Source organism: Sorex araneus, chromosome 8 (assembly GCF_027595985.1).
Source record: "Sorex araneus isolate mSorAra2 chromosome 8, mSorAra2.pri, whole genome shotgun sequence".
NCBI lineage: Eukaryota > Metazoa > Chordata > Mammalia > Eulipotyphla > Soricidae > Sorex > Sorex araneus.
In genome coordinates, this window is record NC_073309.1 from 43,156,314 (window position 1) to 43,184,138 (window position 27,825).

General features: G+C 58.8%; 2 protein-coding genes across 2 annotated transcripts; both read left to right on the forward strand.

The window, feature by feature from the left end:
* The first annotated feature begins 616 nt into the window (after positions 1-616).
* Positions 617-8,449, forward strand: TIMM50 (translocase of inner mitochondrial membrane 50). The gene is made up of 11 exons (XM_004617379.2): positions 617-769; positions 1,681-1,837; positions 2,264-2,295; positions 2,498-2,519; positions 5,476-5,534; positions 5,614-5,733; positions 6,048-6,152; positions 6,254-6,352; positions 6,840-6,996; positions 7,317-7,423; positions 8,267-8,449. The coding sequence occupies exons 1-11, from the start codon at positions 662-664 to the stop codon at positions 8,363-8,365; spliced, it is 1,065 nt and encodes a 354-aa protein (XP_004617436.1). The 5' UTR covers positions 617-661; the 3' UTR covers positions 8,366-8,449.
* Positions 8,450-13,156: 4,707 nt separating this feature from the next.
* Positions 13,157-22,900, forward strand: DLL3 (delta like canonical Notch ligand 3). The gene is made up of 9 exons (XM_055146142.1): positions 13,157-13,225; positions 13,345-13,626; positions 14,533-14,590; positions 16,753-16,995; positions 18,157-18,368; positions 19,246-19,471; positions 20,687-21,278; positions 21,499-21,583; positions 22,445-22,900. The coding sequence occupies exons 1-9, from the start codon at positions 13,157-13,159 to the stop codon at positions 22,448-22,450; spliced, it is 1,773 nt and encodes a 590-aa protein (XP_055002117.1). The 3' UTR covers positions 22,451-22,900.
* The last annotated feature ends 4,925 nt before the right edge of the window (positions 22,901-27,825 follow it).

Sequence of the window (27,825 nt, forward strand, 5' to 3'; positions counted from 1 at the left end):
CAGCATTTATTCCTACATGTGATTATGGTGGTTTCTACACACAGTATCAGACATTTTCCCCCTCGGAAGAATTGGGAATTTGACGGTGGCTGCGCTGCTTCCTCGATTTCCCACCCAGCACCCTCCACCCCTCCTGTCCTTTGTTGTGTGAGCCGCCCATGGGCCAAGGGTCAAGAAAGGGTTTTGCATTCCGGACAGGGCAGGTTCGATTGCCGGGCCCCACGTGGATACAAAAACTCACTTTGGGGGCTGCCTCCCCGCGAGCGAGGCGCCCACTAGACTCGCTGCTGGGTTTTTGCGTGTGTTTTTTTTTTTCCTTTTCCGCTCTTCGGACAATTCAAGCCACCACTGAGTGCCTTCACTGTGGCCTCAGCTCTACCGCTGAGCAAGGGGCGGCCCGCCACGTCCTGCAGTCGCGGCTGCGGAGCGCGCAGTGGCCCGAAGGGGGCGTGGTGCCCGACGACTGACTCGCGACCTAGTTGGCGCTCTCGGGCAGCGGAACTCCCCGAGGCCGGCGCACCCGCGGCAGTCGGCCTGGAGGCGTTTGTCCCTCGCCGGCTCCCGTCCGGCCGCTTCTTCCCAGCGCTCCCATTGGCTGCGGCCTGGGCCCGGGGCGGGCGAGGAGGGCCGAGGGGGCGGGGCCGCGTGGCGTCAGCGCAAGATGGCGGCCTCGGCGGCGCTGCTCCTGCGCTTGCGGAGCGGGCTTCGGCTCGGCACGCGGGGGCTGTGCGCGAGGCTGGCGCCGCCGCCCCCCCGGGCCCCGGACCAGGTGAGCGCGGCGGGCTGGCTCCGGGCTGGGCCGGCTCTTTGCTAGCGTTCCTGGCGGGCCGCCGGAGTTCGGGGGGCTCGGGGACGCACCAGCTCGGGGTGCTCAATGGAACGCCGCCCGCGCATGGGGACCCTCGCCCGTCTCCCGGGCGGCGGCGCCTGCTGCCCTGGCCCGGACACGGAGGGCTCGAGGGTGCCTTCTGGGCGCCGCCGCCGCCGGACCCACGTGGGCGCCGGGGGCGGGGGTCCCCTGTCCCTCCTGTCCAGGACCGTCCGGGTAGTACTTGCCGGGGGACGAACCCCGGGACACGGCGGTCCAGCCTGGCCGCCTTGGGGACACTGAGGTCGGCCTTCGGCTTGCCTCCATGTTGATGGACCCAGCCGTTGTGACCCCCGGCGCCCCCCCCCCCCCGGCCCTGCTGTCCATCCCCAAGCCCCAGCCCATCCTTTCCTGCACCATACCCCCCTACACACACACACACACTCCCCCCGTGCCCCGTGGCTGGAACCGCCTGCTCTCCCAGGCATCCAAAAGCCCTAATTGCCCTCCCGAGCCCGGGGTTCGCCCCACTTCCCTGCCGTGGGCATCCCAGTGACCCGCCCGGGTCCCGATCCTGCCCTGTGTTCCTGCTCGTAACCCCCGACCCCCAACCCCCTCCAAGCCCTGTTGCCTCCAGGATCCGGGCCACCCGGGCTTGAACTCCTGGGACCCCGGAGCTGCCTGATCTAGCGGTTGACTCTTCGAGTGACCCAGCCCCTCCCCACTGCCCCCTCCCGAAACACCCGAGGCTATGTGGGTGTCCCCGCACCTCTGACCTTGATTTCTTCTCTGACCTGGCCTTCTGAACCCGCCTGACCTTCTCTCTCTCCTCACTTGGTTCCCTCCCTCCAAACCCCGCCCCTCAACTACAGGCTTCGGAGATTGGGAGCCGAGGGGGCCCCAAGGCCCAGGCCCAGGGGCCACAGCAGCAGCGAGGCAATGAGGGGCCCGGCTATGCCAGGAAGGTGGCACTGTGGCTCGCCGGGCTGCTGGGCGCCGGTGGCACCGTGAGCATCGTCTATATTTTCGGTGAGGGGGCCTGCCTGGGGACCCCCCACGTGCCTGCCCTTGTGCCTTCCTCAGGGCGGGACGATCTGTAGCCTCTGCTCGGGAAATGGGGTGGGGGGAGCTTGGTCCTTACTGTTCTCTTCGTTTCCCCGCCATAGGCTGAAGGGAATGTCCGGGTGCGGGAAAGGAGAGGCACAGAGCAGGCTCCTGAGTTAACCTTAGCCTGGAACCCCCAAGCCTATCTCCCTCAGACCATCCAGACCCTCTCCTTCCCTCCCCAGTCTCAGAGTCTTGGGGGGTTGGCTAGTAGGCAGCCCCTCGCCCACTCAGAAACCAAGCCTCTAGCGTTCTTTGCTCAGATTCAGGGGTCCAGCCCCTGCCCCCTTCCTCCCTCCATGCAAGCGGGCAGCCCCCGGTGCCTTTCATCCATCCCTGTCTCCCGTGCAGGAAACAACTCCGTGGATGAAAGTGGTGCCAAGGTAAGGGCTGGAGGGACCCGCTGCCCTCCCCAGGAGTCTCCGCCCCCAGGACCTCCTGCCTCTCTCCTTCCTTCCTCTTCCTCCTCCTCTCCTTTCTCACCCCCCTTCTCTCCTTCCACCCCTTTCTCCTCTCCTTCCTTCTCCTTTTCGGGTGTGGGGTTGTGCCTCTGCCACACCCAACGTGTTCCTCTTTGCCTTCCAGATTCCTGATGAGTTTGACAATGGTGAGTACCTGGGCAGATCTTGGGGTCCCCCTGACCCTCTGGCCTCCCTTTGTAGTGCAGGATGTGGCCCTCCCCATCTGGTTTCCAGCTTCTTTTCTTTCCGTTAGGGGTGGGGGACTCAGCAGCTGGATGGCTTTGGGGGTGGGGGGATACATTACAAAGCCAGTCCCCTTCCCCGGGCCCTCATTCCAGGAGCAGATGGTCAGGGACAGATGGGGGTAGTGCTGTCTGTCACCAGACACTTGGCTTCCTGCGCCTTAGATCTGAGCATCTGCAGCCCCCCTCCCTGCCCCCCCACCGCATCTTTATGGCAGCTTCTTTTTCCCCCTTCCCAAGCCCCCACCCATCAGGCTCTTCATTTCCAAAACAATGAATGCCTCCTTTCCTCCCTTCCCTCTGCTCACCCAGCCCTGGTGGGCAGCAGTGTGGTTCTCTGTCCCGTGAAACCCAGCTCTACCCAGGAGAGAGTTGCAGTTGGCAGGGCCGGAGCACCACCTGTTTGTGCCTGGGGAGCCCGAAGACCTGCCCTTGGGTATTTTGCTTTAAACTTGGCCAAATAAGACCACCGCCCCCCACCCCCACCCCCTTCCGTGGGGGCAGAGGAGAGGGCCTGGAGCCACAGGACATCGGGAAGGGCTCTTGCCTTGCACATGGCTGACCTGGGTTCGACCATCCCATAGGCTTCATTGAGCACCACCAGGAAAATAACCTGTGTGCACCCCCACACCCCCCCAAAAAAAGACAGGAAAACCTCTGGTTTAAAATGCACGTTTGGGGGGCTGGAGTGATAGCACAGCGGGTAGGGCGTTTGCCTTGCACGCGGCCGACCCGGGTTCGAATCCCAGCATCCCATATGGTCCCCTGAGCACTGCCAGGGGTAATTCCTGAGTGCATGAGCCAGGAATGACCCCTGTGCATTGCTGGGTGTGACCCAAAAAGCAAAAATAAAATAAAATAAAATAAAATGCACGTTTGGGGGGCTGTAGAGCAAGGACGGGGCAAGGCACATAGCTTGCTTGAGGCTGATCCCAGTTTGATGCCTGGCATCACACGCCCCCATATTGGGAATGTAGGCCCCCCCCACCCCGCCAGCAGGGCCCCCAGACCTCCTGAGCACTTGAGAAGCCCGGCAAAAATTAAAATGAGGGAAGAAAGAAAACATACACGTGGGCGGGGGAGTGCTCAGGTGTCTAGTGTCCTTGCTTTGCATGCCCACACCTGGCTCAGCCCCTTCCTCCCCTCCCCCCCTGCTTCCCCTTCTCACCACCAGGAGTGGCTCCCCAGGCACTGCCATGTGTGGGAGGGGTAGAAGTCGTAATTACATCTGTGTTTACAAGCTTGGGTGCTTCTAGTATTTTTATTTTGAAAAGATGGACCCCGTAGTAAAACTTCTCCCTTGAAGCGGGTGTCCATATCAATTCCTTACATGTTTACTATTGGGTTGGGGCCCCGCTGTGCATTGCTTAGGGGCCATTCCTGGCTGCTTGCTTGGGGCGTCTCCCAGGGCTGCACAGAGCCTCAATGCTGTGCCAGGACCAACCTCCTGCTGCAGATCGGGCGCTGTGGCCTCGGGTTCCCCCTTCATGCTGCACTGTGCTCCTGTGAGCCGTGGGGTTCCAGCCGGGGCCTGCGCTGAACACTGGAGCCAAATCATGTTTTGGAACTAGAGAGGGTAGAACAGCAGGGAGGGTGCTTGCTTTACGTGCAGCTCACCTGGGCTTGGTCCCTGGCACCCCTGGTCCCCTGAGGAGTTAAGTCTTGAGTACCCCCAGGTGTGGCTCAAAGACCACAACAAATAGTGCTTTGTTGTGGGGATGTATCCTTTGCACTGTAGGAATGGTTAGTGACATTCCTGGGCCAGACAAGGAGGAGTAGGCCAGTCAAAGGTGGCTCCAGGAATTGACACATTCCCAGAGAGCTGCTGTTTCCTGCTGTTTCCGGAGTGCAGAGGGGGGTGGTGTTGGATTTACCTGCAGGCCCTCTGGCTGATTCGTCGAAGAGTAATGGGATTTATATATTGTGGGATTTTTTTTTTTTTTTTTTTTTTGCTTTTTGGGTCACATCTGGCGATGTACAGGAATTACCCCTGGTGGTGCTCAGGGGACCATATGGGATGCTGGGAATCGAACCAGGGTTGGCTTCATGCAAGGCAAACGCCCTGTCCACTTTGTGCTATGGCTCCAGCCCCAGGGAATTTTTTTTTTCCTGGTTCCAGATAGTAATAGCAGATTTGTCTTTTTATTAATTAATTAATATTAGGGTTACAACCAGCAGTGCTCAGGGGTTAGTCCTGGCAGTGCTCAGGGGACCATATGGGATGTTGGGGATAGAACCTGGGTCGGCTGCATGCAAGGCAAATGCCCTCCCAGCTGTACTCTCACTCCAGCCCCAGTAACAGCAGATTTGTACGTTGTATTCTTCTTCTTCTTAATCAACCAATGTTTTATTTATACTCGGGTTTAGAACTCTTTTTTATTTGGGAGGGGGTGCTCCCCAGTGAGGCTCCGGAGCCCGATGTTCCTTTGTCAGCTGAAGGAGGTAGTACTCTTGAGTCAGGAATCCTGTGTCGCCCGATGCTAGGGCTCTCCGGGGTCACATCTGCCAGGGCTCAGGCTCAATCCCCGCTACCACATACAGTCCCCCAAGCCCCACTGGGAGCCAGGTGTGATCCCTGAGTATAGAGCTAGTAAGGCCTGAGCATCACTGGGTGCGACCCCAACCAACCGCGCCTTCCACCCCCAACAAATATCAAAGAAAGGAAGACAATTGGGCAGGTGAATGAACAGGTTTGTCTGTGCTAGGCTGACGGGTGCTCACTGCCGGCCTTCGGGATTTGGAAACGAGCTGGTTGAAAGCAAGTGGGTGTGGAGACCCCGGGAGTCTGGGGGCTCTGGGGTCACTCTGAGCTTCTCTGAGCTTCTCTGAAACCTCCCCCCCGTGCCTGGTGTTCTCCTAGATCCAGTTCTGGTACAGCAGTTGCGCCGGACGTACAAATATTTCAAAGATTATAGACAGGTGAGCAGGCGCCCCGGAGCCCACGCACGCGCCCGCCCCACTTCCGGGTCTGAGGCTGGCACTTCTGTCCCTCGCCCAGATGATCATCGAGCCCACCAGCGCCTGCCTCCTCCCAGACCCTCTGCGGGAACCCTACTACCAGCCGCCCTACACCCTGGTGCTGGAGCTCACCGGCGTCCTTCTGCACCCCGAGTGGTCGGTGTGTCCTGGGGCACCGGGTGGCACAGGAGGGCAGGGGTGGGTGCGGCTGGGGAGCTGGGCCCGGTGGGACTCTGCTCTGCATGTGTGCTTGGGGGTCAGGGGTGGCCTTCAGGAGGGTTCGTCACTGTGGCCCACCCCCTAGGACAGAGGAATCAGACGGCCCTGCCCCAAGCCCCTGGGAACCCCAGCATGGAGCTTGGGGGGCGGCTGCTCTGGGAATCCCTCAGGCTGGGCCTCTGGACCTCGGGGGCTCAGTGGCTCAGTGGCTCAGTATCTCACTATCACTACCCCCTCCCCGACTTATCTCCCCAGCTGGCCACTGGCTGGAGATTCAAAAAGCGCCCGGGCATTGAGACTTTATTCCAGCAGCTCGCCCCTTTGTATGAGATTGTCATCTTCACGTCGGAGACGGGCATGGTGAGACCAGGCGGGGGCTGCACGTCCCAGGGCAGGGACCCCGCCTCACCCCCTGCACCATCCCCGGCGGGCCCTCATGTTTCCCATCCTGACCCCGGCAGACGGCGTTTCCCCTCATCGACAGCGTGGACCCCCATGGCTTCATCTCCTACCGCCTCTTCCGTGATGCTACGAGATACATGGATGGACACCATGTGAAGGTGCCCAAGAGCCCCCCACACCCCACTCCCTGCCCCAAACCCAGAGTGCCAGTGGGGGCAGGGAGCCTCTCCAAAGAGGCCAGTTGGGGTGAGGTTGGGGGGCTGTCTGGTGGCTGCCTGGGTTAGGGGGGCTTGTGTTGGCAGATGTCTGACCGTGACCCCTGAACGAGCGGCCTGAGTCTGGGGGTTCCATGAGTGCTCTTTGGGGGACCCGAGTCAACTAGGCAGCTGGGGTGGAGGGTTTGCCAGACCTGAGTCTGGGGATGTCTTTGAGAACTTCTGCGCCCCTTCATCCGGGCTTCAGACCTGTCACAGTCATGGGACAGTGGGGGCCCTGCCTCCAACTGCAACTGGACGAGGACGCTCGCTGGGACACCCCACAGCCAGCTCCCGGCAGGGGAGGGGATTCAGTGATATCCCTGCCCGGTCTTTGGGGACCCAGTTGGGGTGCTCCTAGTGTGTGGATCTGACCTCCCTGTCACCTCAGGACATTTCCTGTCTGAACCGGGACCCGGCGCGCGTGGTGGTTGTGGACTGCAAGAAGGAGGCTTTCCGGCTGCAGCCCTTCAACGGCGTGGCCCTGCGGCCCTGGGACGGGAACTCAGACGACCGCGTCCTGCTCGACCTATCCGCCTTCCTCAAGAGTGAGCGCACTGGGCGTCTTGTGGAAACGGGGTCCCTGAAACGCACAGTCCTTAGTTGCTTCTTGGGGTGACGAGGTGCCCTCAGGATACCCAGGAACGCCCCTGAGTGTAAGATGCAGTCTAGGGGCCAGAACAATAGCACAGCAGGGAGAAAGCTCCCCTTGCACATGGCCAGGTCAGGTCATCACTTCTGGCCCACCAGGAGTGATCCCTGAGCACATCGGGTGTGCCCCCCCAAACCTCAAAAAACCAGGAGTCCAGTTAGCATCAGCGCTGGGCACTGCACTTTCCCGCTGAGCCCCTCCTGCCATGCCCTGCAGCCATCGCCCTGAACGGTGTGGAGGATGTCCGGACGGTGCTGGAGCACTATGCCCTGGAGGAGGACCCCCTGGAGGCCTTCAAGCAGCGGCAGAGCCGGCTGGAGCAGGTGGGCATTTGGCTCCCAGCCCAGGTGGGGGCTGTAACTTGGCATTCTGAGGCACCAGGAAGCAGCGACCAATCATCCCCATGCTGGTGACGTGACCTGGAGCCAGTGTCCCAGGGCGGGGGTTGGGGGGGCATCCTTTGTCAGGGCCTGGTGTCTGGTGGACACAGGATTTGAGCCAGGTTGGAACTAGGGATCCAAGAATACTTGGCCCAGGAATCTAGGGGCGGAGCTGGGATGTTTACGGTGCTGGGTGCTGGGAGGGGGCGAAGAACGGGCTGACCACCACCCGGCGCAGTCCCCCGAGCATTGCCGGATGTCACCCCAAGACCAGAGTGAAAGCGTGTGGGGCTGGAGTGATAGCACAGTGTGTAGGGAGTTTGCCTTGCACACGGCCGATCCAGGTTCGATTCCCAGCATCCCATATGGTCCCCTGAGCACCGCCAGGGGTGATTCCTGGGTATATGAGCCAGGAGTAACCTCTGTGCATTGCTGGGTGTGATCCAAAATGAAGAAAAAAAAAAAAAAACAGTGAAAGCGTGTGGGGAAGAAGCTGCCCAAGGTCAGGCTGGGGTGGGCCTGTGTCTGGGTTGGCTCCTGGAAATAGGTATCCTGAGTGCCGGGAGCCATCCGCGGGGGCGCCAGGATTCCCCCCACAGCCAGGCGGGAGGGACCCCAAGAGTGCAGCCTCGGCTCGAGGGACCCCAAAACGTGGTCTGCAGGGTGTCAGCCTGTGTAGGTTGGGGTACACGGGCCCTGGGCTGGGGTCCCGAGAGTCGGGGTGGTGGTCTGGGTGCCTGTGAGCGGGAGGCTCACCCTGCCCTGTGTATCCTCTGCCCTGCCCAGGAGGAGCAGCAGCGTCTGGCCGAGCTGTCCAGGTCCAGCAAGCACAACCTCTTCGGCGTACTCACGAGCCGCTTGTGGCCTCGCCCCAAACAGCCCTGACCTCGGGGCCTCCTCAGACTCAGTGCGCGTCCCCCGCCAGGCTCGGGCAGCCCCAGGCGCAATAAAGTCCATCCCAGACGCCAACCCTGTGTCGGAGTCTCCAGCCTGGGGCCGGGTGAGGCTCAGCTCTCGGGGCCCCACCCCCTGTTGGGGACACGGGTGCTGGGGCTGCAGGGCTACGAGGGAGGCAGCCACCGTGCGCCCTTGGGAAGGGGGGCCTGCAGGGGCTGCTCTCAAGACTTTGCAGTTGAAGCTCAAAGACGGACCTGCCCCAGCAAATCCTCCACCCACTAGATTGCGGCTTGCGCCGAACCAGCCGCGGCTCCTGCAGACTTCTGGGAGTTTCTTCTCACCCCAGGGAAGCGGCCTGCATAACGGAAGAACCAGATTTGCTTCCTTTCAACTCATTTTCTCTGTGCGGGGGTGAGGGGTTGCTCAGAGGACTGTTTGTGTTGCCAGGGTGAAACCTGGGGGCGCCACCCCCTGCCCTCCATGCTGCAGCCGTGTGGGCGCCCAGGTTTAAACCCGACCTCGCCCGCTTCTCATGGTGCATCCAGGGCGACTCTGCCCCTTTTCCCTGCCTGCCTCCAAGTCTGAACAACACTGCCCCTACCTCTCAGGTGAGTTGAGGGGCGAGGTGAAGCAGGCGCCCCCACACCTCAGCACAGCGCCTCTGCCGCAGTTTCCTGTCTCTGCAGCAGGCTTGGGGGAGAGCTCGGGGCTCAGTGAAGCCTCCCGGGGCTGAGTGCAGAGTTCCTGTCCCATGTGCCTGGAATTCTCACCCCCCAGGCCCACAGCCCCCACCCTGTACCGCCAGCATTTACTGCTGGCGCTTGGGAGATGGTTGGCATCTTCTGGCGTGGTCAGGATCACTCTTGGTAGGGCTGTAGGAGCGGCCAGGGTCTGGGGGCTGCTGTGTGCAAGACGAGCACTTTCCCCGCCGCTGTACTGTCTCTCCAGCCTGGAGAGTCTGTTGTTTTTTAAGCCCTTACTTGGTGTTAATTAACAGTGTATTTGAAACGGTGGGCCAGATCGAATCTCTGAGCTCCAGAATTTTGAGAAGGTTCACAGATGTCTCCTGAAAGTTAAAGTTTGTGCCTCGCTCTCCCAGTCTAATCCACTGAAGAGCTCCCCCATATCCTCTAAGCTGGGGGACCCAGGGTTGGGGGAGAGCCCTGCCTCCTGTTCCGTGTGGCCTGGGGAAATGGACAGGGTTGGGAAGGGGGTCCCGGGACTGGGTTGAGGACCAAGGTCTCCACAATGGGTGTTTGCTGAGCTCCCTGGGGACAGTCCTGTGTGGGGTGCAAAAGGCAGCTCTGGAGAAGATTCCAGAGCCAGGTTCCAACCCCTCTGGAGTTCCAGGTGCATCCTTGTCTCATTCTGGGCATAGTGCCTGGCAGAGCCGTTGCCCTCTGAGAGGTGAGACGTGTACATTCAGAGCAGTGGGCGCCCAGACATCTGCCCTCACTGAGCTCGGGGTCTCCAGGGGACACAGGCAGACTCGGACAGTAGTAGGTGCATGGAGTGACTCGGGGAGTTGGGGTGCTTTGTAATTTGGGGCAGGGGGTGCTCCTAGAGCCTGTACTTTAACCCTCACTCCCAGGAGTGGTTTCAGGTGGGAGCAGCCTCAGACCACCTGCAGAGGGGCCTGAGCGCACCACAGGTCACCTCAGGGCCTTTGCATTCATCCCAGGAATGTGTCTTTCCCACAGTCCACAGGATTCCTCCTCCCCTCTCGGTTCTGTCTCTTCACCCAGCACCTCTGCGAGCACTGGGAGAGGGGAGAGAGCGCTGACACCCCTTAAAATCCCCTTCACAAATACAAACGCAGCAGGGGGGAGGGGACTAAGCCCGCACTCTTGGCTCTTGGTAAGGTGGGTAGCTTCTCCAGGCCAGGAGTTTGCTGCCCCTCAAGCTACCTCTAGTAGCAGCTCCAATGCCATCTGAGCTGTCCAACCAGAAACCCACTTCTCCACCTGTCCAGGTACAGAGCACCTTGCCTCCAGAGTCTGGCTCCTGCTCAGTCAGTCTGAGCAGGGCCGGGGTGGCGGTGGGGCCTCAGATGTCAACCTTGGAAGGGCCAGAGCCATAGTACACTGGGTAGGGCATTTACCTTGCACACAGCTGACCCAGGTTCAATCCCTGGCATCTCATATGGTTATTGAGCACTGCCAGGAATAATGTCTGGAGTAACCCCTGAGCATCACTGGGTTGGACCCCCAAACAAAGTGTCAGCATTAGAAGGCAGAATATGTTCTGATGGCATTAGGGAGCCATGGAAGAATCTAGCAGGAGGGCCCCATTAGGGTGTGGGGTAGAGGAATCAAAGGGAGGTCCTGGTCCCCTTGGGGAGGAGTGGGGACTGTGTCTGAGAGAAGGTTGAATGGTGACCTGGGACTAAAGGCATGTGACAAGTTGAGGGAAAATCTGACTTGGTTGACGAGTCAGCCTTCCCTGAATGAAAGGACAGATTCAGCTCTAAACCTTTTGTTTATTCATGTGCGATTCTGGGGAATCCAACTCAGGTCAGCCATGTGTTAGGCAAGCACCCAAGCTGCTGTATTCTCTCCAACCCTGACTCAAAATTTTTAATTTTGACCCTTCATTAAAAATCCCTTGCAGGGGCTGGAGTGATAGTACAGTGGGTAGGGCGTTTGCCTTGCACGTGGCCAAACTGGGTTTGATTCCCAGCATCCCATATGGTCCCCTGAGCGCTACCAGGAGTAATTCCTGAGTGCGGAGCCAGGAGTAACTCCTGTGCATTGACGGGTGTGACCCCTTCCTTCATCCCAAAAAAGAATCCCTTGCAGGTTAGATAGTACAGCTGGTAGGGCACTTCCCTGGCATGTGGCCTACCTGGGTTCAATCCCCAGAATCCTATATGGTCCCCCAAGCCCCACCAGCAGTGATCCCTGATGGCAGAGCCAGGAGTAAGCCCTGAGCATTGCCCAGTGTGGCTCAAACAAAATTCTTTGCTTCAGGGGCTAGAGATTTGGTTTGATTCTCTAGAAGGGCATGTTTTTCATGCAGAAAGCCCAGTTCAAACCCTAGCCCCTCATGACTTCTGAGCATCAAGTAGGGAGTAACCCCATAGCAACCATAGAATAAGACCGCGGCTCCCCAAAATATCCATTAAAAAAATCACTGAATTGAGGTCCAGAGCGATAGTATAGGGGGTGGGCATTTGCCTTGCATTTGGCTGGCCAGGATTCAATCCCCAGCATCCCATAAGGTCCCCCGAGCACTGCCAGGAGTAATTCCTGAGTATAGTGCCAGGGGTAACCCCCCGAACGTCGCTGGATATAACCCCAAAAAGCCAAAAAAAAATGATTCAGGTTGGGGGGGTGGGGTGATGGGAGTTCTTGCCTTGCATGCTATGTACGCAGGGACAGAAGACGGTGTGTCTGCCTTAGCTGAGTTCTTGAGAAATGTGTAGGACTGGGAGGGACACATAAGGCCAGAGCCTGAATTCAATCCCACTACTGCAGGGAGGAGCCCTCATGAGGCAGACGTGGAGACCATTAAACCTAGGCGTGGGGGGCTGGGGCGATAGAACAGCAGAGAGAGCGTTTCCTGGCACGCTGCGGACCTGGATTCAGTTCCTGGCATCCTATATGGTCTGCAATTCCTGTGTGCAGAGCCAGGAGTAACCCCTGAACATCACTGGGTGTGGCCCCAAACCAAAAAACCCAGGCACGAGGGAAGGAAAGAAAGTACTATTGGAAGGGAATCTGCAGCACCCCTCTGAATGTGCCACTCCTCTCCATCCGAAGGGCTCCGCGCGTTGGGGCCGGAGAGTTAGTACAGCGGGCTGGGCGCTTGCCTTCTGTGCCCACGCAGCAGCCCCGGGCACAGACCACGGAAGCACAGGTTCTACATTCCCTGCACCACCTCTGATCACCGGGAGTGATCCCTGAGCATCGCGGGCCGTGGCCCAGAAAATGTAAAATAAAGGGGTGCGCTCAGCGCCTGACCGCGGAGATCAGGGCCACCGGCTGCAACATCTGCTGCAGACCAAGGGGCGAAGGGAGGGCCGGGGCGGCGGGGTGCCTCTTCCCTATTCAGCCCGGAGCCGGGCAGCGGCCCCCTGAGACGCGGAGACGGAATTTCCTGCCCATTTGCTCCTCACACCTTCCCGGGGCCAAACGGGCAGCCGGGCTGCGGGCGCAGGGGCGGGGGGCGCCGGCAGATGGCCGCATTTGCATACAGCTGGGCGCCCGTCGGCTGGGCGGAGGTTCCCCAGCGCGGCTTTGTCTCCGGGAGGGAACAGCCCATGAGCAGGGGCCCTCAAGGAGCCCCCGTCGGCATCGCAGCCAGCACGCGACCCCCATGGACCTCCCAGTCGGCATGTGAGCTGACACCACCCCCCCTCCATACACACACCTCCCTAGAGAAATGGGCACAGACCACCACGGCTGCACAGGTTCTACAGCTACGCCCAGTAGTGGCCCAGGATCTCACACAAACACGTCCAGCCACACACCCTCCAGGCCACACAATGAAGCCACGGACCGCCCTGCTCTGCATCAGGACACGCACACGCACTCAGAGAAGCCACGCGGCCGGCGCGCACGGGCGACCCGCTAGCCCGTGCAGCAGCCGCACGCCGCCGGGGCCCCGACCACACCCCCCCACCCCCCAATTCCCCCGGCTCCCAGCCCCGGCTGCACGCACCCCTCCCCTGCTCGCCTCTTCCCTGCGCCCCGAGCCCGCAGCTGCGCGGAGGGGCGGGGCCTCCCGCCGGTATAAGGCAGCCCACCCGGCCGCGGCGGCCCCCAGACCCCACAGGCCATGGTTGCCCCGCGGACCCCCCAGTGCTGGTTCCAGACGGTGATCCTGGCGCTTATTTTCCTCCCTCAGGTCAGAGCAGAAGGTGCAAAGCGGGTGGGCGGGAGGCGGTGCGAAGAGAGGCTGGGAGGGGGCCGAGGCGCACCTGGGACCCCCACGGCCCTCTCACCCCCGGCTGCTTCCCGCCCCAGGCGCTGCCCGCGGGCGTCTTCGAGCTGCAGATCCACTCTTTCGGCCCGGGGCCAGGCCCGGGGGCGGCGCGGTCCCCCTGCAGCGCCCGGGGCCCCTGCCGCCTCTACTTCAGGGTCTGTCTGAAGCCGGGACTCTCCGAGGGAGCCGCCGAGTCTCCGTGCGCCCTGGGCGCGGCGCTGAGTGTACGCGGACCCGTCTCCGCCGAGCAGCCCAGAGCACCCCGAATTGACCTGCCATTGCCTGATGGTTTCTTGAGGGTGCCCTTCCGGGACACCTGGCCGGTGAGAGCCCGCTGGTGCCTTACTCAAACCTCAACCCCCCTGCCGTGTCCAACTACTAAGGTCCCAACTTGCTCCCCCACCCCCACCCCAGATTCGCAGAAGAATAATAACTCCACCAACCGGAAGGCCACACTCAAAGACCCCTTAAGCCCTTAAATGTAAGATCCTAAACATGAGATCCCACATCCTCTGCTCCAACTTCCCTCTGAGCATCCCAAATTACCTGAACCTCAAACTTCATCCTTGTGAAATCCTAACTCACAGGACCTACCTCTGTTGCTTGGGGGACCCTAAACACTGGAACCCTCGTCTTTATCCCCAAATATACTCGCACCTAGGGACATGCCCCCCTCCCATCTCCTTGTATTTTATCCAACTCTGCTACTCCACTTGGGACTCATATTCATGACTCACTTCTTCAATCCCATCTCCCACCCTGATGCCCCAGCATTCAGAGGTGCAGAGATCTGCATTTGGATTCCCCCACCCTTTTTTTTTTTCTTTTTGGGTCACACCCGGCAATGCACAGGGTTTACTCCTGGCTCTGCACTCAGGAATTACCTCTGGCGGTGCTCAGGGGACCATATGGGATGCTGGGAATCGAACTCGGGTTGGCCGCATGCAAGGCAAACGCCCTACCCGCTGTGCTATTGCTCCAGTCCCTTGGATTTTCCCTTTTTGTGGTCTCAGTTAACTCATCTGTGAAATGGGATCTGCATGGGGCATCCCTTTTAGAGGCTCAAAGTAAATGCTGCCAAAATGCTGCTCCTTCCCAGAACCCTTTCCTCCAGGGAGCGTCCCTTCCAGGTCCCCAAATGGTTCTTCCTCCCCTCCCTCACCATCCTCTGACCTCCACTGCGCATGCTTCTGACACTGTCCCCCTTTCCTCTCCCTGACTCCTTCCAGGGAACCTTTTCTCTTGTTATAGAAACCTGGAGAGAAGAAGGAGGGGAGCAGGTTGGAGGTGAGTGCCTTAGTCTGGGAACTGTGGAATCTGGTGACCTCACAGTTGGGGTTGTTAAGATGTGCAGGAGAGGGACACAGGGCTGTCTGGGGTGGGGGTGGGGTGGAATACTCCTGGGCCCTGGCACTGAGTGCTGACATTGCTACATGGAAAAATCCTGGAGGCCGGGAGATGGCCGAAAGGAATGGAGCAACTGCTCGGCATGCACAGAGCTCTGGGTACAATCCCCACGGGACCCCACGGCCTCCTGAGCACTGCCTGAGGCTCCCCAGCATTGTGTGGGGAAAGAAAGCCCTCAAAGCCCCAAAATCAAATAAAAAAAATAGTTCTGGTTGGGGCTGGAGAGATAGTACTTGCATGTGACTGGTCCCAGTTCAGTGGTTCAATCCTGGGTACTACCTATGGGCCCCTGAGCACAGAGCCAGGAGTAAGCCCTGAGCACCACTGATAGGAGTCCAGGCAGAGGCAAAGCCCCACGCAGGTGCAGCCCATACCTTTGATTTTGAGGACCCTGGGGGCCTCCCATGAGCTCCATCTGGCTCTTTTCTAGGAATCTATCCCCTGGCCCACACGGACTGTGGGGCTCCCGAGGGAGGAGGACAGTGTCACTGGACACTGAGGTTTCTGGGTTGAGTAGGGATGAACTGATTCTTCATTTGAGGCCGACTTTGAAGCTTTGAGAACGTGTAGTGGGGGGTCAGCCACCACTGTAATAGAAGAATGCCCTGCGGCACAGTGCTGGGTGTCACTGCCCTGCTGGAAACAGCCCTGCCAGGACAGCCATTGATGGCCCAGCTGCTGGCACCACTGTCATTTGTGAAGTGCTCAGGGAGTCCCAGGGACACTTCCAGTGATTCTTTCTGGCCTCCGAAGTTCAGTGCTCAGGTCCTGCCATGTGGGGACCACCGCGGCCACTCCAGCAGACGCAGGGACCTCCAGCACTGCACCTGGCAGTGCTCCAGAGACCATGAGGTATTGGGGGTCTAACCCAGAGCACACTTACCCCCATCATTCTGACCTTGGATGACTGTGAGGTATGAATTGGGATGTAATGGCCCCCACCCCCTTCAAAAGCCCTGATACTGGGATGGGAGTGACAGTACAGCTGGTAAAGCGTTTGCTTTGTGTGAGGCTTACCCAGGTTCAATCTCTACCACTCCATATTGTCTCCTGAGCACTGCTAGGAGTGATCCCTGAGGACCTCTGGGTATGTGCGCCCTGCAACCCCCCCCCCCCGGGTAAAAAAAATATATCCCTGATGTTGTTCTCGGTCATACAGAGATGGCAGATGTCACAGGACACCAAGAGGCTTCACACTCCTTTAACATAAAAGGGGGGGGGTGGCTGGAGCAATAGCACAGCAGATAGGGCGTTGGCCTTGCATGTGGCTGACCCGGGTTTGATTCCCAGCATCCCATATGGTCCCCTGAGCACCGCCAGGAGTAATTCCTGACTGCAGAGCCAGGAGTGACCACCCCTGTGCATCGCCAGGTGTGATCCAAAAAGAAAAAAAAAAAAAGGTGTGTGGGGCCGGAGTGATAGCACAGCCTGTAGGGTGTTTTTTCCCCCCGCACTCGAGGCTGACCTGGGTCTAATCCCCAGCATCCCAGATGGTCCAAAAAAGGAAAAAGAAAAAAGATTCTGGAGACAAAATATGGAGTTTGGAGGCTTGTTTGGAAGTTACACCAGGTGGTTCTCAATAGACTGTGTGGCTGGGGATCAAACCCAAGCCTCTGACATGCAAAGCATGTGCTCCAGTGTGATGAACTATGTCTCTGGCCCATTTTTCTTGCAGGTGGGTGGGGGCACACCCTGATGTGCTCAGGGGCTGTTTCCTGCCTCTGTGCTCAGGAGTGACCCTGGTCGTGCTCAGGGAACTATATGCCTGCCATGTGGGGGGTTCAAACTCGCCTCACCCACATGCAAGGCAAGCGCCGTACTTCCTGTCTCTCCACATGCACCCCCACACAGCCCTTTTTGGGTTTCTTAAGAAAGAGCTTATTATAAGGATGCTAGGTGGGTAGGTGACATCAAAGGGCCCATTAGTCTTCCTCAGGGGGTAACTGCTCGCCTCCTCTCGCAGGACAAGGTGTTTATTTGGGTGACAGGAGACCCGAGTGCGGCCGCGGTCGGGTCCCCCCCAGCACTGCTTCTCCCTGCAGGGCCGGCCTGGAGCTTGCTGGCGCGCGTGGCCGGCTGGCGCCGCCTGGCAGCCGGGGGCCCCTGGGCCCGGGACGTGCAGCGCGCAGGTGCCTGGGAACTGCGCTTCTCCTACCGCGCGCGCTGCGAGCCGCCCGCCGTCGGGGCCGCGTGCGCGCGCCTCTGCCGCTCGCACAGCGCCCCCTCGCGGTGTGGCCCGGGACTGCGCCCCTGCGCGCCGGCCGAGGAGGAGTGCGAGGCCCCCCGTAAGTACAGCCTTCTACCTGCGGGCCGCCCACTTGGCTCACTCCCGGGCCCCTCTGCTCCCTCACAACCCACCTCTCTGAGAGTGCTTCTCTAGTACTCCACACGCCCCGGATTTAGGAGCTGGGGAGGGCGCTGGCCCTTGTGCTGCAAATCCCCGCTCCAGCTCCACTCGGGGGTCTCTGCTCCGGCCTGTGATGCTTTCGGAGTTCTGCGGACGCGGGCCCCTCCCCAGATCCATTCTCAGCAACTTCCCACGACCCAGCCATGCCTTGGGGGGAAATAGAAGCCCTAAACTCTCTCCAGCCCTCCCTGGGAACTCTAGCCCCTTCCCTCTTTCCCGTACTCGCATTCCCACTAGAGACCTGAGCTTATTTTCCAGCCCAGTGGGAACCCGTACTTTCGCCCCTTAGAGATGCTCAAAGCCCTTCTAATTCTGGGGGTATTCTCTTCATTATCCAAAAGGTGCCTTAGAAATTTCTCTGAAAAGCCCCATTTCTCCTTCTTTCATCCTTATGATGACATACCCCTTTGCCTCTGTATGTGTGTGTGTATACGTGCATATGCACACCACATCCCACAGTGCTCAGAACTTAGTCTGGCTCTGAAGTCAGGAATAGTTCCTGGCAGGACTCAGGGGACTCTGTGGGGGTAGTGGGGATCCAAGTCAGGTTGGCTGTGTGCACGCAAGAGCTCTACCTACCTACCTACCTATTGCTCTGGCCCCCCTTTGCCTTCTAAATCTTCCCAATTTACACTCCTCAATCCCGCCCCAAAATTTCTGAGCCCCAGAAGGCCTCAGGACTCTCAGACTTATCCTCTGATCCGAGAGGCCCTTCCACATCTTCCCTGATGGGGGCCCCACCCCCAAGCCCTCCCATCATTCTCTTTCCATACTCAATGAGTGGACCCCACTCCAGACTCCTCCCAAAAGCCCAGCTTTGGAGCCCCAAGGCTGACTTTAAGCTCTGCACTGTTGCTCCCTAGCAGGGCACACCCTCTCCCGTCTCCTCTCTTCGCCTCATTTTCCTGTCTGTAAACTGGGGGTGGCAGTGCCATGTACCCAGAAAGTTGCAGGTCCAAGGTGGGGGGAAGGCGTTGCTGAGGTGTCCGAGTGCCCCCATGTCTTAAGCTGCTGTTTTCTCTACTCTCTCGGCCCACAGCCATCTGCCGGCCCGGCTGCAGCCCCGAGCACGGATTCTGCGAGCAGCCCGATGAGTGTCAATGCCTGGATGGCTGGACAGGGCCCCTCTGCACCGTCCCTGTCTCCACCAGCAGCTGCCCCAGGGGCCCATCCCTTGCCAGCCCTGGCTGCCTCAGCCCTGGACCGGGGCCATGCGATGGGAACCCCTGTGCTAATGGGGGCAGCTGCAGTGTCAGTATCACTCTCTACCCTTCCAAACTGGGGGTTCCCTAAGAGACAGCCTGAGGAAGGCAGCCTGGGGCACCCAGTTTGGACGAAGGCCTCCGGCAGGATTCAGTGGGGTGTGGAAATGGGAGTGAGGAGGCAGCAGGGGGGTGGCCCACAATGGCCTCCAGGCCCCCACTCTGTGCTCAGGGCTCCAGGAGGGGTGGAGGGCCAGGCATTTTCTTGGGGGGGCGCTTTAGAGGATCCCTGGAGATGGCCCAGGCCTGGTGCTTATACAGCCAGTCTTGGCTGCGTGGAAGTGGGGCCAGTGAGTGGCCGTTGCAGAGCAAAGGTGTTTTGGAGACCAGGAGCCTGGTGTGTCCTGGGATCAAATAGCTCAAGTCTGGCCACCAGGGGGGGACTGTGAGACACACTCAATTAGGTCAGGACCCAAGAAGGCTCATCAGAGGGCTGGAGCCATAGAACTACTGCGACGGACCTGGGTTTGATCCCCAGCGTCCCATATGGTTCCCGGAGCATCCCCTGGAGTAATTCCTGAACGCAGACTGGGTGTGGCCCAAGAACTAAAAAATAAAACGAAAGAAGGGTCATCAGAGAAAACAGCATGGAAGAGGAGGGCTTGGAGGCAGGAGCTGAAAGCAGGAAGTGGCTTTAGGGCCTGGACTGGGGAGGATGGAGCAGGCTGGTGGATTCTGGTTGGCAAAGTTGGAGAGGTGGAGACGGGATTCCTGCGGGGGGGAGGGGCGTCCGTCTAGGCAGGACTTCCCAAGAGACACCCCAACCATGAACAGCACCCAAAGTGAGGGAGATGGAGACTTGGTTTTGCTCCCCAGAGACCCCCCCCTCCCGCATCCGAAGTCCTCTTGCCTTTGTCTTTGCCCAGGAGACGGCGGCGGCGTCCTTCGAATGCGCCTGTCCCCGTGGCTTCTACGGGGTGCGCTGCGAGGTGAGCGGGGTGACCTGTGCTGACGGGCCCTGCTTCAATGGTGGCTTGTGCGTGGGGGGTGCAGACCCCGATTCTGCCTACGTCTGCCACTGTCCACCTGGCTTCCAAGGCTCCAATTGTGAGAAGAGAGTGGACCGCTGCAGCCTGCAGCCTTGCCAGAACGGTGAGGGAGAAACGCACGGGAGGGAGGGAGGGAGGATGGGCCTGGGCGTGTGGCTCGGCGGGGGGCGTGGCCCAGCGTGGGCGTGGCCAACCGCGGGGCGGGACAGAACCCTGTCAGTCAGGGCTGAGCTACCAGACTCTTTTTTCCAGTGCTGTGACCTGCCTGGCCTTAGGCTGCCCGCTTATAGGTTACATCCTGGACAGGGAGCGCTTTCCCCTCCTGGGACCATGTGCCAGGCCCTGGAGATGGGGCTAGGAATAAATCAAACCTCACTTTCAGACACGCTGACCACAATAATGATACGGGCCTCAGAAAGTACCGGGGTTAATTAAGGTGCTTGGCTTGCAAGCAGCAGACCCCGGATTCGGTCGCTGGCACAGCGTATGGGGTAGCCGTACCACCGCCAGGGGTGGGGCACAGAGCACAGAGCCAGGAAAAAAAGCAAATCTGAATGTGAAGGAATCCCTTCCTATAGTAATAACCTCTCCGATATTCACTGGGTGTATTCTCTCAGCAGCCAGCAGTGATCGGGGGGTACAGCCCAAGGAGGAGGCAAGCTAGTTCCAACAGTCCAGAGAGGTCAGGGTGATGGTGGGCTGAGAGCAGGGCTGGAGTAGTCGAGTCCAGATGATTTTGGGATGAGAAAAGACGAAAGAGAGGGAAAAGGGAAAGGGATCTCTAGGCCGAAAGCAGGGGCAAAGACCTGGGGAGTTTCACCACGACGTCCCGGCTGTGTTCACTCTTTAAGGGGTGGTTGAGACGGAAAGAAAAGGGTCAAATCCAGAGAGCCCACGCGGTGAGGCCCACCCAATTCACCCAACACCAGGGGCAAAGCCAAGCCGGCTGCTTCCTGGCAAATTCCAAAATGCTGTCCCTCATTTTAAAAAATTTTGGCGTCTGGGCCACATGCGGCGATGCTCAGGGATTAGTCCTAGCTCTGCGCTCAGGATTTACTCTTGGTGGTGCTCTGGGGGCCACGAGAGATGCCGAGGACCGAACCTGGGTCAAACATGTGCAAGGCAAGTGCCCACCCCGCTATCCGGCCCCAAACTGTCCCTTCAATGAATGATAGAGGGGATACGAGAAATCGCTAGCGAGTCCGGGGTTACAAGGGCTGAAACAGCGGGTAGGAAACCTGGGGGGGGGGGCGGCGGGTGTGGAGGGGCCCGCTCTCCACCCCAGCACGGCGGCGTCCTCATGCCCTCTCCCCTACAGGCGGGCTCTGCCTGGACCTGGGCCACTCCCTGCGCTGCCGCTGCCGCGCGGGCTTCGCGGGACCGCGCTGCGAGCACGACCTGGACGACTGCGCCGGCCGCGCCTGCGCCAACGGCGGCACGTGCCTGGAGGGCGGCGGCGCGCGCCGCTGCTCCTGCGCGCTGGGCTTCGGCGGCCGCGACTGCCGCGAACGCGCCGACCCCTGCGCCGCGCGCCCCTGCGCCCACGGCGGCCGCTGCTACGCGCACTTCTCGGGCCTGGTGTGCGCCTGCGCGCCCGGCTACATGGGCCCGCGCTGCGAGTTCGCGGTTCACCCCGACGGCGCGGCCGGCGGCGCAGGCGCGCTGCCCGCGGCTCCGCCGGGCCCGCGGCAGGGCGAAGACGCGCAGCGCTTCCTTCTGCCGCCCGCGCTGGGGCTGCTGGTGGCCGCGGGCTTGGCCGGTGGCGGGCTCTTGCTGGTCCACATCCGACGCCGCGGCCCCGGCCGGGACACTGGGTCTCGCTTACTGGCGGGGACCCCGGAGCCAGTGCACACACTCCCCGATGCACTCAACAACAGGAGGACACAGGACTGTCCCGGGGACGGCCCAAGGTGAGGGGCCGGGCCACCGACTGTCCAGCTGCCCGCCTGGGCCGCTAGCTTTGGTCTGTGTAATACAATTGGCCGGTTCCGATTGATCCGTCTTCGGCCTCTATCCCTATTCTGATTGGGTCATTCCACCGTCTTGTTGGTTTTGGGATTCCCGGGTGGTGGGAGGGGGAAAAACATTAACCGAGAGTGTAGAGCCTGGATTTTTATCCTCTCGCAGCAGACCATCAGTTGATTGGAGTCGCCCTGAGGATGGAGACTCTCGCACTGTTTACGTCATACCTGCCCCGTCGGTCTATGCTCGGGAGGTACCTAGCCCATCCTACACCCTCATCTGTAGCATACTGTGAGCACCCTAGCCAGTGTAGATAACCCTACCCCCTGCATTATCTATAGTCCTTTTTTCTCAATCTGTCAAAGGGGTTAAAGGGCACAGACGCTGGAAGGTCCTTCAGCCCTCTTTCTGTATGGTTCCGATCATTTTATTTGTCCTTGGTTTCACTTGCTGTTCTAAGTTGACCATTTTTCTCTGAAAGACCTGAGGTCCTTTTCTTTTCTTTTCCTCTCCTCTCTTCTTCTCCCCTTTTCTCCCGTCCTGGGGGTGGGGTGAGGGGCTCAGGCAAAGCCTCCCTGGTTGTCAGCCACTGGGAAGAGGGCAGGGCAGGGCTGAGGCTGATTCTCTCCCTCCCTGCCCCCCTGCTTCCCTCCCTCCTTCTTCTTAGCAGAAGCACTTCCTTTTTTTTTTCTTCCTTCCTCTCTTTCTTTTCCTTCCTTGCTCCCTTCTCTTTCTTACACCCCGCAGTACTCGGGATCATTCATGGTGTTGCCAGGGGGTCATCTGTGATATGGGGATCGAAGCCGTGTTAGCTGCCTGTTAGGCTGGACGAGGACCCCGCCCCATGCAGTCAGCTCCATCCCAGAAGCTGCTCTTTCTTTTTTTTTTTTTTTTTTTTTTTTTTTTTGCTTTTTGGGTCACACCCAGCGATGCTCAGGGGTTACTCCTGGCTCTGCACTCAGGAATTACTCCTGGCGGTGCTCGGGGGACCATATGGGATGCCGGGGATCGAACCCGGGTCGGCCGCGTGCAAGGCAAACGCCCTACCCGCTGTGCTATCGCTCCGGCCCCAGAAGCTGCTCTTTCTAACGCTGCCCCTGCACTGTGTCTCTAGGCCTGACCGGCTCCTTCTCCATCAGCCCCTGGACACGCATCCTGGATGTTTTTCTATTTCCTGGGTGTTTCCCAGTCTCTACCTCGGACATGCTGGAGGGCAAAGCTGGAAGAGGTGACCGGGAGACTTTAACCGCTGGAAGTTGTACATACTAGTTATTTATACGCCGGTTTTCTTTCTCCCCCTCTATCAAGTCATCTACAAAAGGTTCTTTGTCTTGGGTGTTGGGTCACCCAAGATAATACAGCAGGTGGGGAGTCCTGGCACGCCATACTGTGCCCTGAGCCCTCCAGAAGTGATCCTGGCAGTTGTTGCCCCCACATACAAACTGTCACTTCATCCCATTGCTCATCGATTTGTTTGAGCAGACACCAGTAACATCTCTCATTCTGAGACTTATTGTTACTGTTTTTGGCATATCCAGTACACCACGGGTAGCTTGCCAGGCTCTGCCGTGTGGGCACGATACTCTCGGTAGCTTGCTGGGCTCTCCGAGAGGGGCAGAGAAATCGAACACTGGTCGGCCGGATGAAAGGCGAACGCCCTACCGCTGTGCTATCGCTCCAGCAAACACACACACACACACAAAAAAAAAAAAGAGAGAGAGAGAGAGAGAGAGAGAAAGAAAACACTCCAAGTGGTTTAAATAAATAAAAGGATACGTTGTTCATAAAAATGACTCCTGTGGTAGATGTCTCTTTAGGGCTGAATGCCTCCAGTCTTTCACCCGTTCCCAGTGAGATGTTCTGTAGATGTGCTCTCATTGGACCTGGCTTGTCACATGATTCAGCGGGTCGGCTTATTCTCATTGAATAGGATCTGCTTCGGAACACTGTATTAAATAATAAGCACAAAGCTTCTCCAAGCAGAGGCTGGCAGGGGCTGGTGAGATAGTATAGTGGCTAAAGCGCTTGCCTTGAACGCAGCTGACCTGCATTTGATCTTCGACATCCCATAAGGTCCCCTGAGCATTGCCAGGAGTGATTCCTAAGTGCAAAGCCAGAAGCAAGCCCTGAGCATCACCGGGTGTGGCCCCAAAACTAAAAACCAAAGGGGGTTGGAGCAATAGCACAGCGGGTAGGGCGTTTGCCTTGAAAGCGGCCGACCCGGGTTCGATTCCCAGCATCCCATATGGTCCCCTGAGCACCACCAGGAGTAATACCTGAGTGCAGAGCCAGGAGTAACAGGAGTAACCCCTGTGCATCGCCAGGTGTGACCCAAAAAGCAAAAAAAAAAAAAAAAAAAACCAAACCAAACAAAACTAAAAAACAAAACAAACCAAGTGTCTGGCCCCTAACCCCTAACAGAGTCCCAGTAAGCATCTTTTCTCTGGGGGCTGGAGCAATAGCACAGCAGGTAGGGCGTTTGTCTTGCATGCGGCTGACCCAGGTTCGATTCCCAGCATCCCATATGGTCCCCCGAGCACTGCCAGGAGTAATTCCTGAGTGCAGGGTCAAGAGAAACCCCTGAGCATTGCTGGGTGTAACCCAAAAAGGAAAAAAAAAAAGGGATCTATTCTCTGTATTATGCTAGGAGAGGGAAGCCAATTTCAGAGAGGCAAGCTGGAGCCCAGAGAGGGGAAAACACTTGCCCAGCATCACACAGGAGAGGCAGCTTCTTTCTAGAACTTCCTGGCATTTGAGATCCAGGACCCAGGTTTAGTACAGGAAGAGTACTCAGAAACTGTGAGCAGCAGGGGTCATGCTTCTCTCCCTTCCAGGAAGACCATCTCTGACCTCACTGATGGCTCAGACCCATGTCAGTATTCTGGTGCAAGGCTATTGCATTATGGCTTCTTAAGACACTATTTTTGGGGAAACTGGAGTGAAAGATAGAAAGGTAGTTCTCTATTCTCTGAACTATTTTCCCAACTGGTTAAACTCTTCCTTTTCGTCGTCTTCTTTTTTTTTTTTTTTCGGTTTGTTTTTGAGTCATACCCAGTCCTGCTCAGGGGTTACTCCTGGGTCTTCGCTCAGGGATCACGCCGGGCGGTGCCTGGGGGACCCTATGGGATGCCGGGGATCGTGCCTGGCCTGCTGTACTATCTCTCCAGACCCTGGTTAAACTCTACATAAAAAAAGGCTAAAGGGGCCAGAGACAAAATCTAGGTGGTAGGGTGCTTGCCTTACAGGCACCACCAGCCTCAATCCCCAGGACCACAAGGATTCCCAGAGCCCTGCCAGGAGTGATCTCTAAGCACAGAGCCAGGAGAAAGCCCTGAGCACTGCTGGGTTTGGGTGGGTGTGACCCTAAAAAAACAAAAGCAAAATAAAATGAAAAAGACAAGCATTTATGGAGCACCTACTGTGTTGTCTCACCTTGCTCAAGGAGCTGGGGACAGAACAGAAAGCCATGAACAGAAAAGCCCTTGAATAAGCCCTCAGCAGATGTCAAGCCTCACGTGGCAGGATGGGAAAGGGGCTGCCCATTGCTACACTATGAATTCTTTTTTTCTAGGGGGGGGCGGTTTGGGTCATACCTGTGGGGGTTACTCCTGGGTCTGCACTCAGGAATTACTCCTGGGGGGCTACCACTTGGGATACTCCAGATTGAACTAGGGCGGGCTGCCCCCTCTGCTATGGCTAGGATGGCGCTATGAATTCTGACACTGCAGTAGGTGGCATGGGATGTGGGTGGAGTGAGCACTATTATACAGAGCACTGCTACACATCAATTGTTACTATTATAAGGACTTTTCTACAGATCTCTCAGTAGACTTTCCCGCCCCCCCCCGCCCGTGTGTGTGTGTGTGTGTGTGTGTGTGTGTGTGTGTGTGTATGGGCAGTGTTCAGGGCTTACTCCTGGCTCTGTGCTCAGGGATCACTCCTGGTGGAGGAGGGGGTGACCCTGTGAGGTGCTGGGGATCAAACCTGGGTCGACAGTATGAAAGGCGAGCGCCTTACCGGCTGTACTATCTCTCCAGGCCTTCTGTTACCTTTCTTCTCGGAAGTCCTCTCTGGTGGCTCTGGACGGGTTTTCGCCCGTCTTCTGTGATCCTGAGGGTCCTTGCCCTCCCTCGCCCCAGCCCTGCCCATCCCAAACTGTCACTGTTATCGGGGTGATCACCCGCAGGCACTCAGTAAACACGCCCCAAATGCTGCTTGCCCGAGGCGTTCTTTGCACCAGTGATGAGAAGGAGGGGAGGGATGCTAGGCATCCACCCCATCTCGGGCCCAGGGCAATCGAATCGAGCCTAGTGGAACCCGATGCAACAGTCGCCCCTGATGACCACCACCCATTTAGAACCTCAGAGCGGGTGAAGTTCCCGCCAACATCGGAAGGAGGACCGGGAGGGATCCCAAGCCTGGTTACCGGGGCCCGCCCCCCACATTCCTGGCACCCATGAACCACCGGGTGCGGACCTCAGACCCCGCCTCCATCGTCCGGCACACAACCACAGTCCGGTCTTCCACCCCTGCCAGGAGCTCGGACCGGAGATGGGTTCCCACCCGGGTTATGGCCGTGGTCCGTGCCCCAGACCAGGTCCGGAACCCTACTTCAATGCGCATTCGGGCTCCGGCCCCATCTCCAGTTCCGTTCCAGATTTCTACTCCGGCTCACCTGTCAAGGCCAGTCCACATGCCCCGCATGTCAGCTCACGGTCCGACTTTCATGTCCACTCCTGTCCAGTTTCCTTCTCCCGCTCAGACCCAGCATCGGACTCAGACCACGCCTCTCGTTCAGACCACGCCTGCTGGCCAAACCACGCCCCCTATCCAGACCACGCCTGCGGACCAAACCACACCCCTTGTCCAGACCACGCCTCCCACCCAGGTCACGCCTCCTACCCCAGCCCCGCCTCCGACCCAGCTCAGGCCTAGGATCCAGTTCCCGCCTCCTATCCAGTTCCCACCACCGACCCAGGTGGCGCCTCCGCTCCAGTTCCTGGCTTCAGTCCAGACCCCGAGCCCTGCCCAGGCTCCGGTTCTGATCCAGTACCCGAGCCCCATGCATGCTTCAGTCCAGATCCTACCTCAGGTTGGAGCCCCAACACTGAACCAGATCCCAACCCTGACTCCTCTCCAAACCCCCGCTCAGCTGGGGCTTGGTACTCTGGTCCAGATCCCAAGTCTGGCTCCCCAGTCTGAACTCCAGTCCCCTACTCCGACCCAGAATCTGATTCGCACCCCGACCCCGGTTCCAGCTCCCGAGTCTGAACTTCAGTCCCCGACTCCGACCCAGAATCTGATTCGCACCCAGACCCCGGTTCCAGCTCCCCAGTCTAGACTCCAGTCCCCTACTCTGACCCAGAACCTGATTCCCACCCGGACCCCAGTTCCAGCTCCCCAATCTAGATTCCAGTTCTACACTCCGACCCAGAACCTGATTCTGCCCCAGACCCTGGTTCCGCCTCCCCAGCCTAGCCTCCACTCCCCAGCTGTGACTCAGAACCAGATTCCATCCTGGACCCCAATTCCAGTTTCGGCTCCTCCGTCTGAACTGACGCCAGCCCACTCTCCGAACCTGTTCCAGACCCCACCATCAACTTCCTCCTGGCCCCCAGACCTGGTCCTGGATTCGAGTACCACCTCTGCTCTCGAACCCGTCCTGAACATCCCAACTTTGGATCTGACCCCAGAGTCTTCTCCAGTGCCTGTTAAGAACACGGGTCTGGGGTCGGTGGTGACGCCTCAGCCGTTTCCCCACACCAGAGCTCCCAGGCCAGCCCAAGAGCCGCATCCTGCACCCCCACTTTCACTCTCTCCAGCCTACACAGATTTGCCCATCCAGAAGGCGGACTTACCTGTCAAAATTCCAGAGCTGCAAACTGCATCCAAAGCGGCCTCCCAAGATGGCACTAGCAGGCGGCAAAGCATTCAGGGTCCTAATATGAAACTACTGAAGCCACAGTTCTCGCCCACCTTGGACATCATCCCCAAGGAGCAGGTGGAAGATGACAACAGGATCACTATCCGAGTGATCTACTGGTGAGGAGGCTGTCCCTGCTCTCCCTCTGTTGTTGCATGGGCTGGTCTGGGCAGTCCTGGGGCTTTCCCTGGGAAGGTTGGGATCCTGGGATTGAAGCGACGAGTGAGGGAGACAGTCAGGAAGCTTCCCGGTTCCTGTTCTCTGGTGAGAATGTGGCCCCACCTTCTTGTTCTGTTTGGTGTCCAGAGGTTCAGATCCCTGCTCCTGTTCTGAGGCCTGATTCCTGGCATTGTTTGTTTGTTTGGGGCTAGGGCTGCAGTGCTACCCAGTGGTGCTGGAAGCAGGGGTATTTGGGGAGACTACTGGGAGCTGAGGGTTACTTCCTGCGCTGTGGGGGCCCATGCTGTGTTGGGGTGTGAGGAGCCACGTGCAAACTCTGCTCTCTCCAGCCCTTTCCCAGCTCCTGGACCCCCTGAGCAGCCTTTATGTACTCTCATCCGTTCCAGAGTGGC

What these genes read in the sequence shown, in the direction of transcription:
- TIMM50 (XM_004617379.2), top strand. Translation starts at nt 662, where the DNA reads ATGGCGGCCTCGGCGGCGCTGCTCCTGCGCTTGCGGAGCGGGCTTCGG. An exon ending in ATTTCAAAGATTATAGACAG is followed by an intron (nt 5,535 to 5,613) that starts GTGAGCAGGCGC and finishes TCCCTCGCCCAG; the next exon opens with ATGATCATCGAGCCCACCAG. An exon ending in TCACGTCGGAGACGGGCATG is followed by an intron (nt 6,153 to 6,253) that starts GTGAGACCAGGC and finishes TGACCCCGGCAG; the next exon opens with ACGGCGTTTCCCCTCATCGA.
- DLL3 (XM_055146142.1), top strand. Translation starts at nt 13,157, where the DNA reads ATGGTTGCCCCGCGGACCCCCCAGTGCTGGTTCCAGACGGTGATCCTG. An exon ending in CCTTCCGGGACACCTGGCCG is followed by an intron (nt 13,627 to 14,532) that starts GTGAGAGCCCGC and finishes GACTCCTTCCAG; the next exon opens with GGAACCTTTTCTCTTGTTAT. An exon ending in GGAGGAGTGCGAGGCCCCCC is followed by an intron (nt 16,996 to 18,156) that starts GTAAGTACAGCC and finishes CTCGGCCCACAG; the next exon opens with CCATCTGCCGGCCCGGCTGC.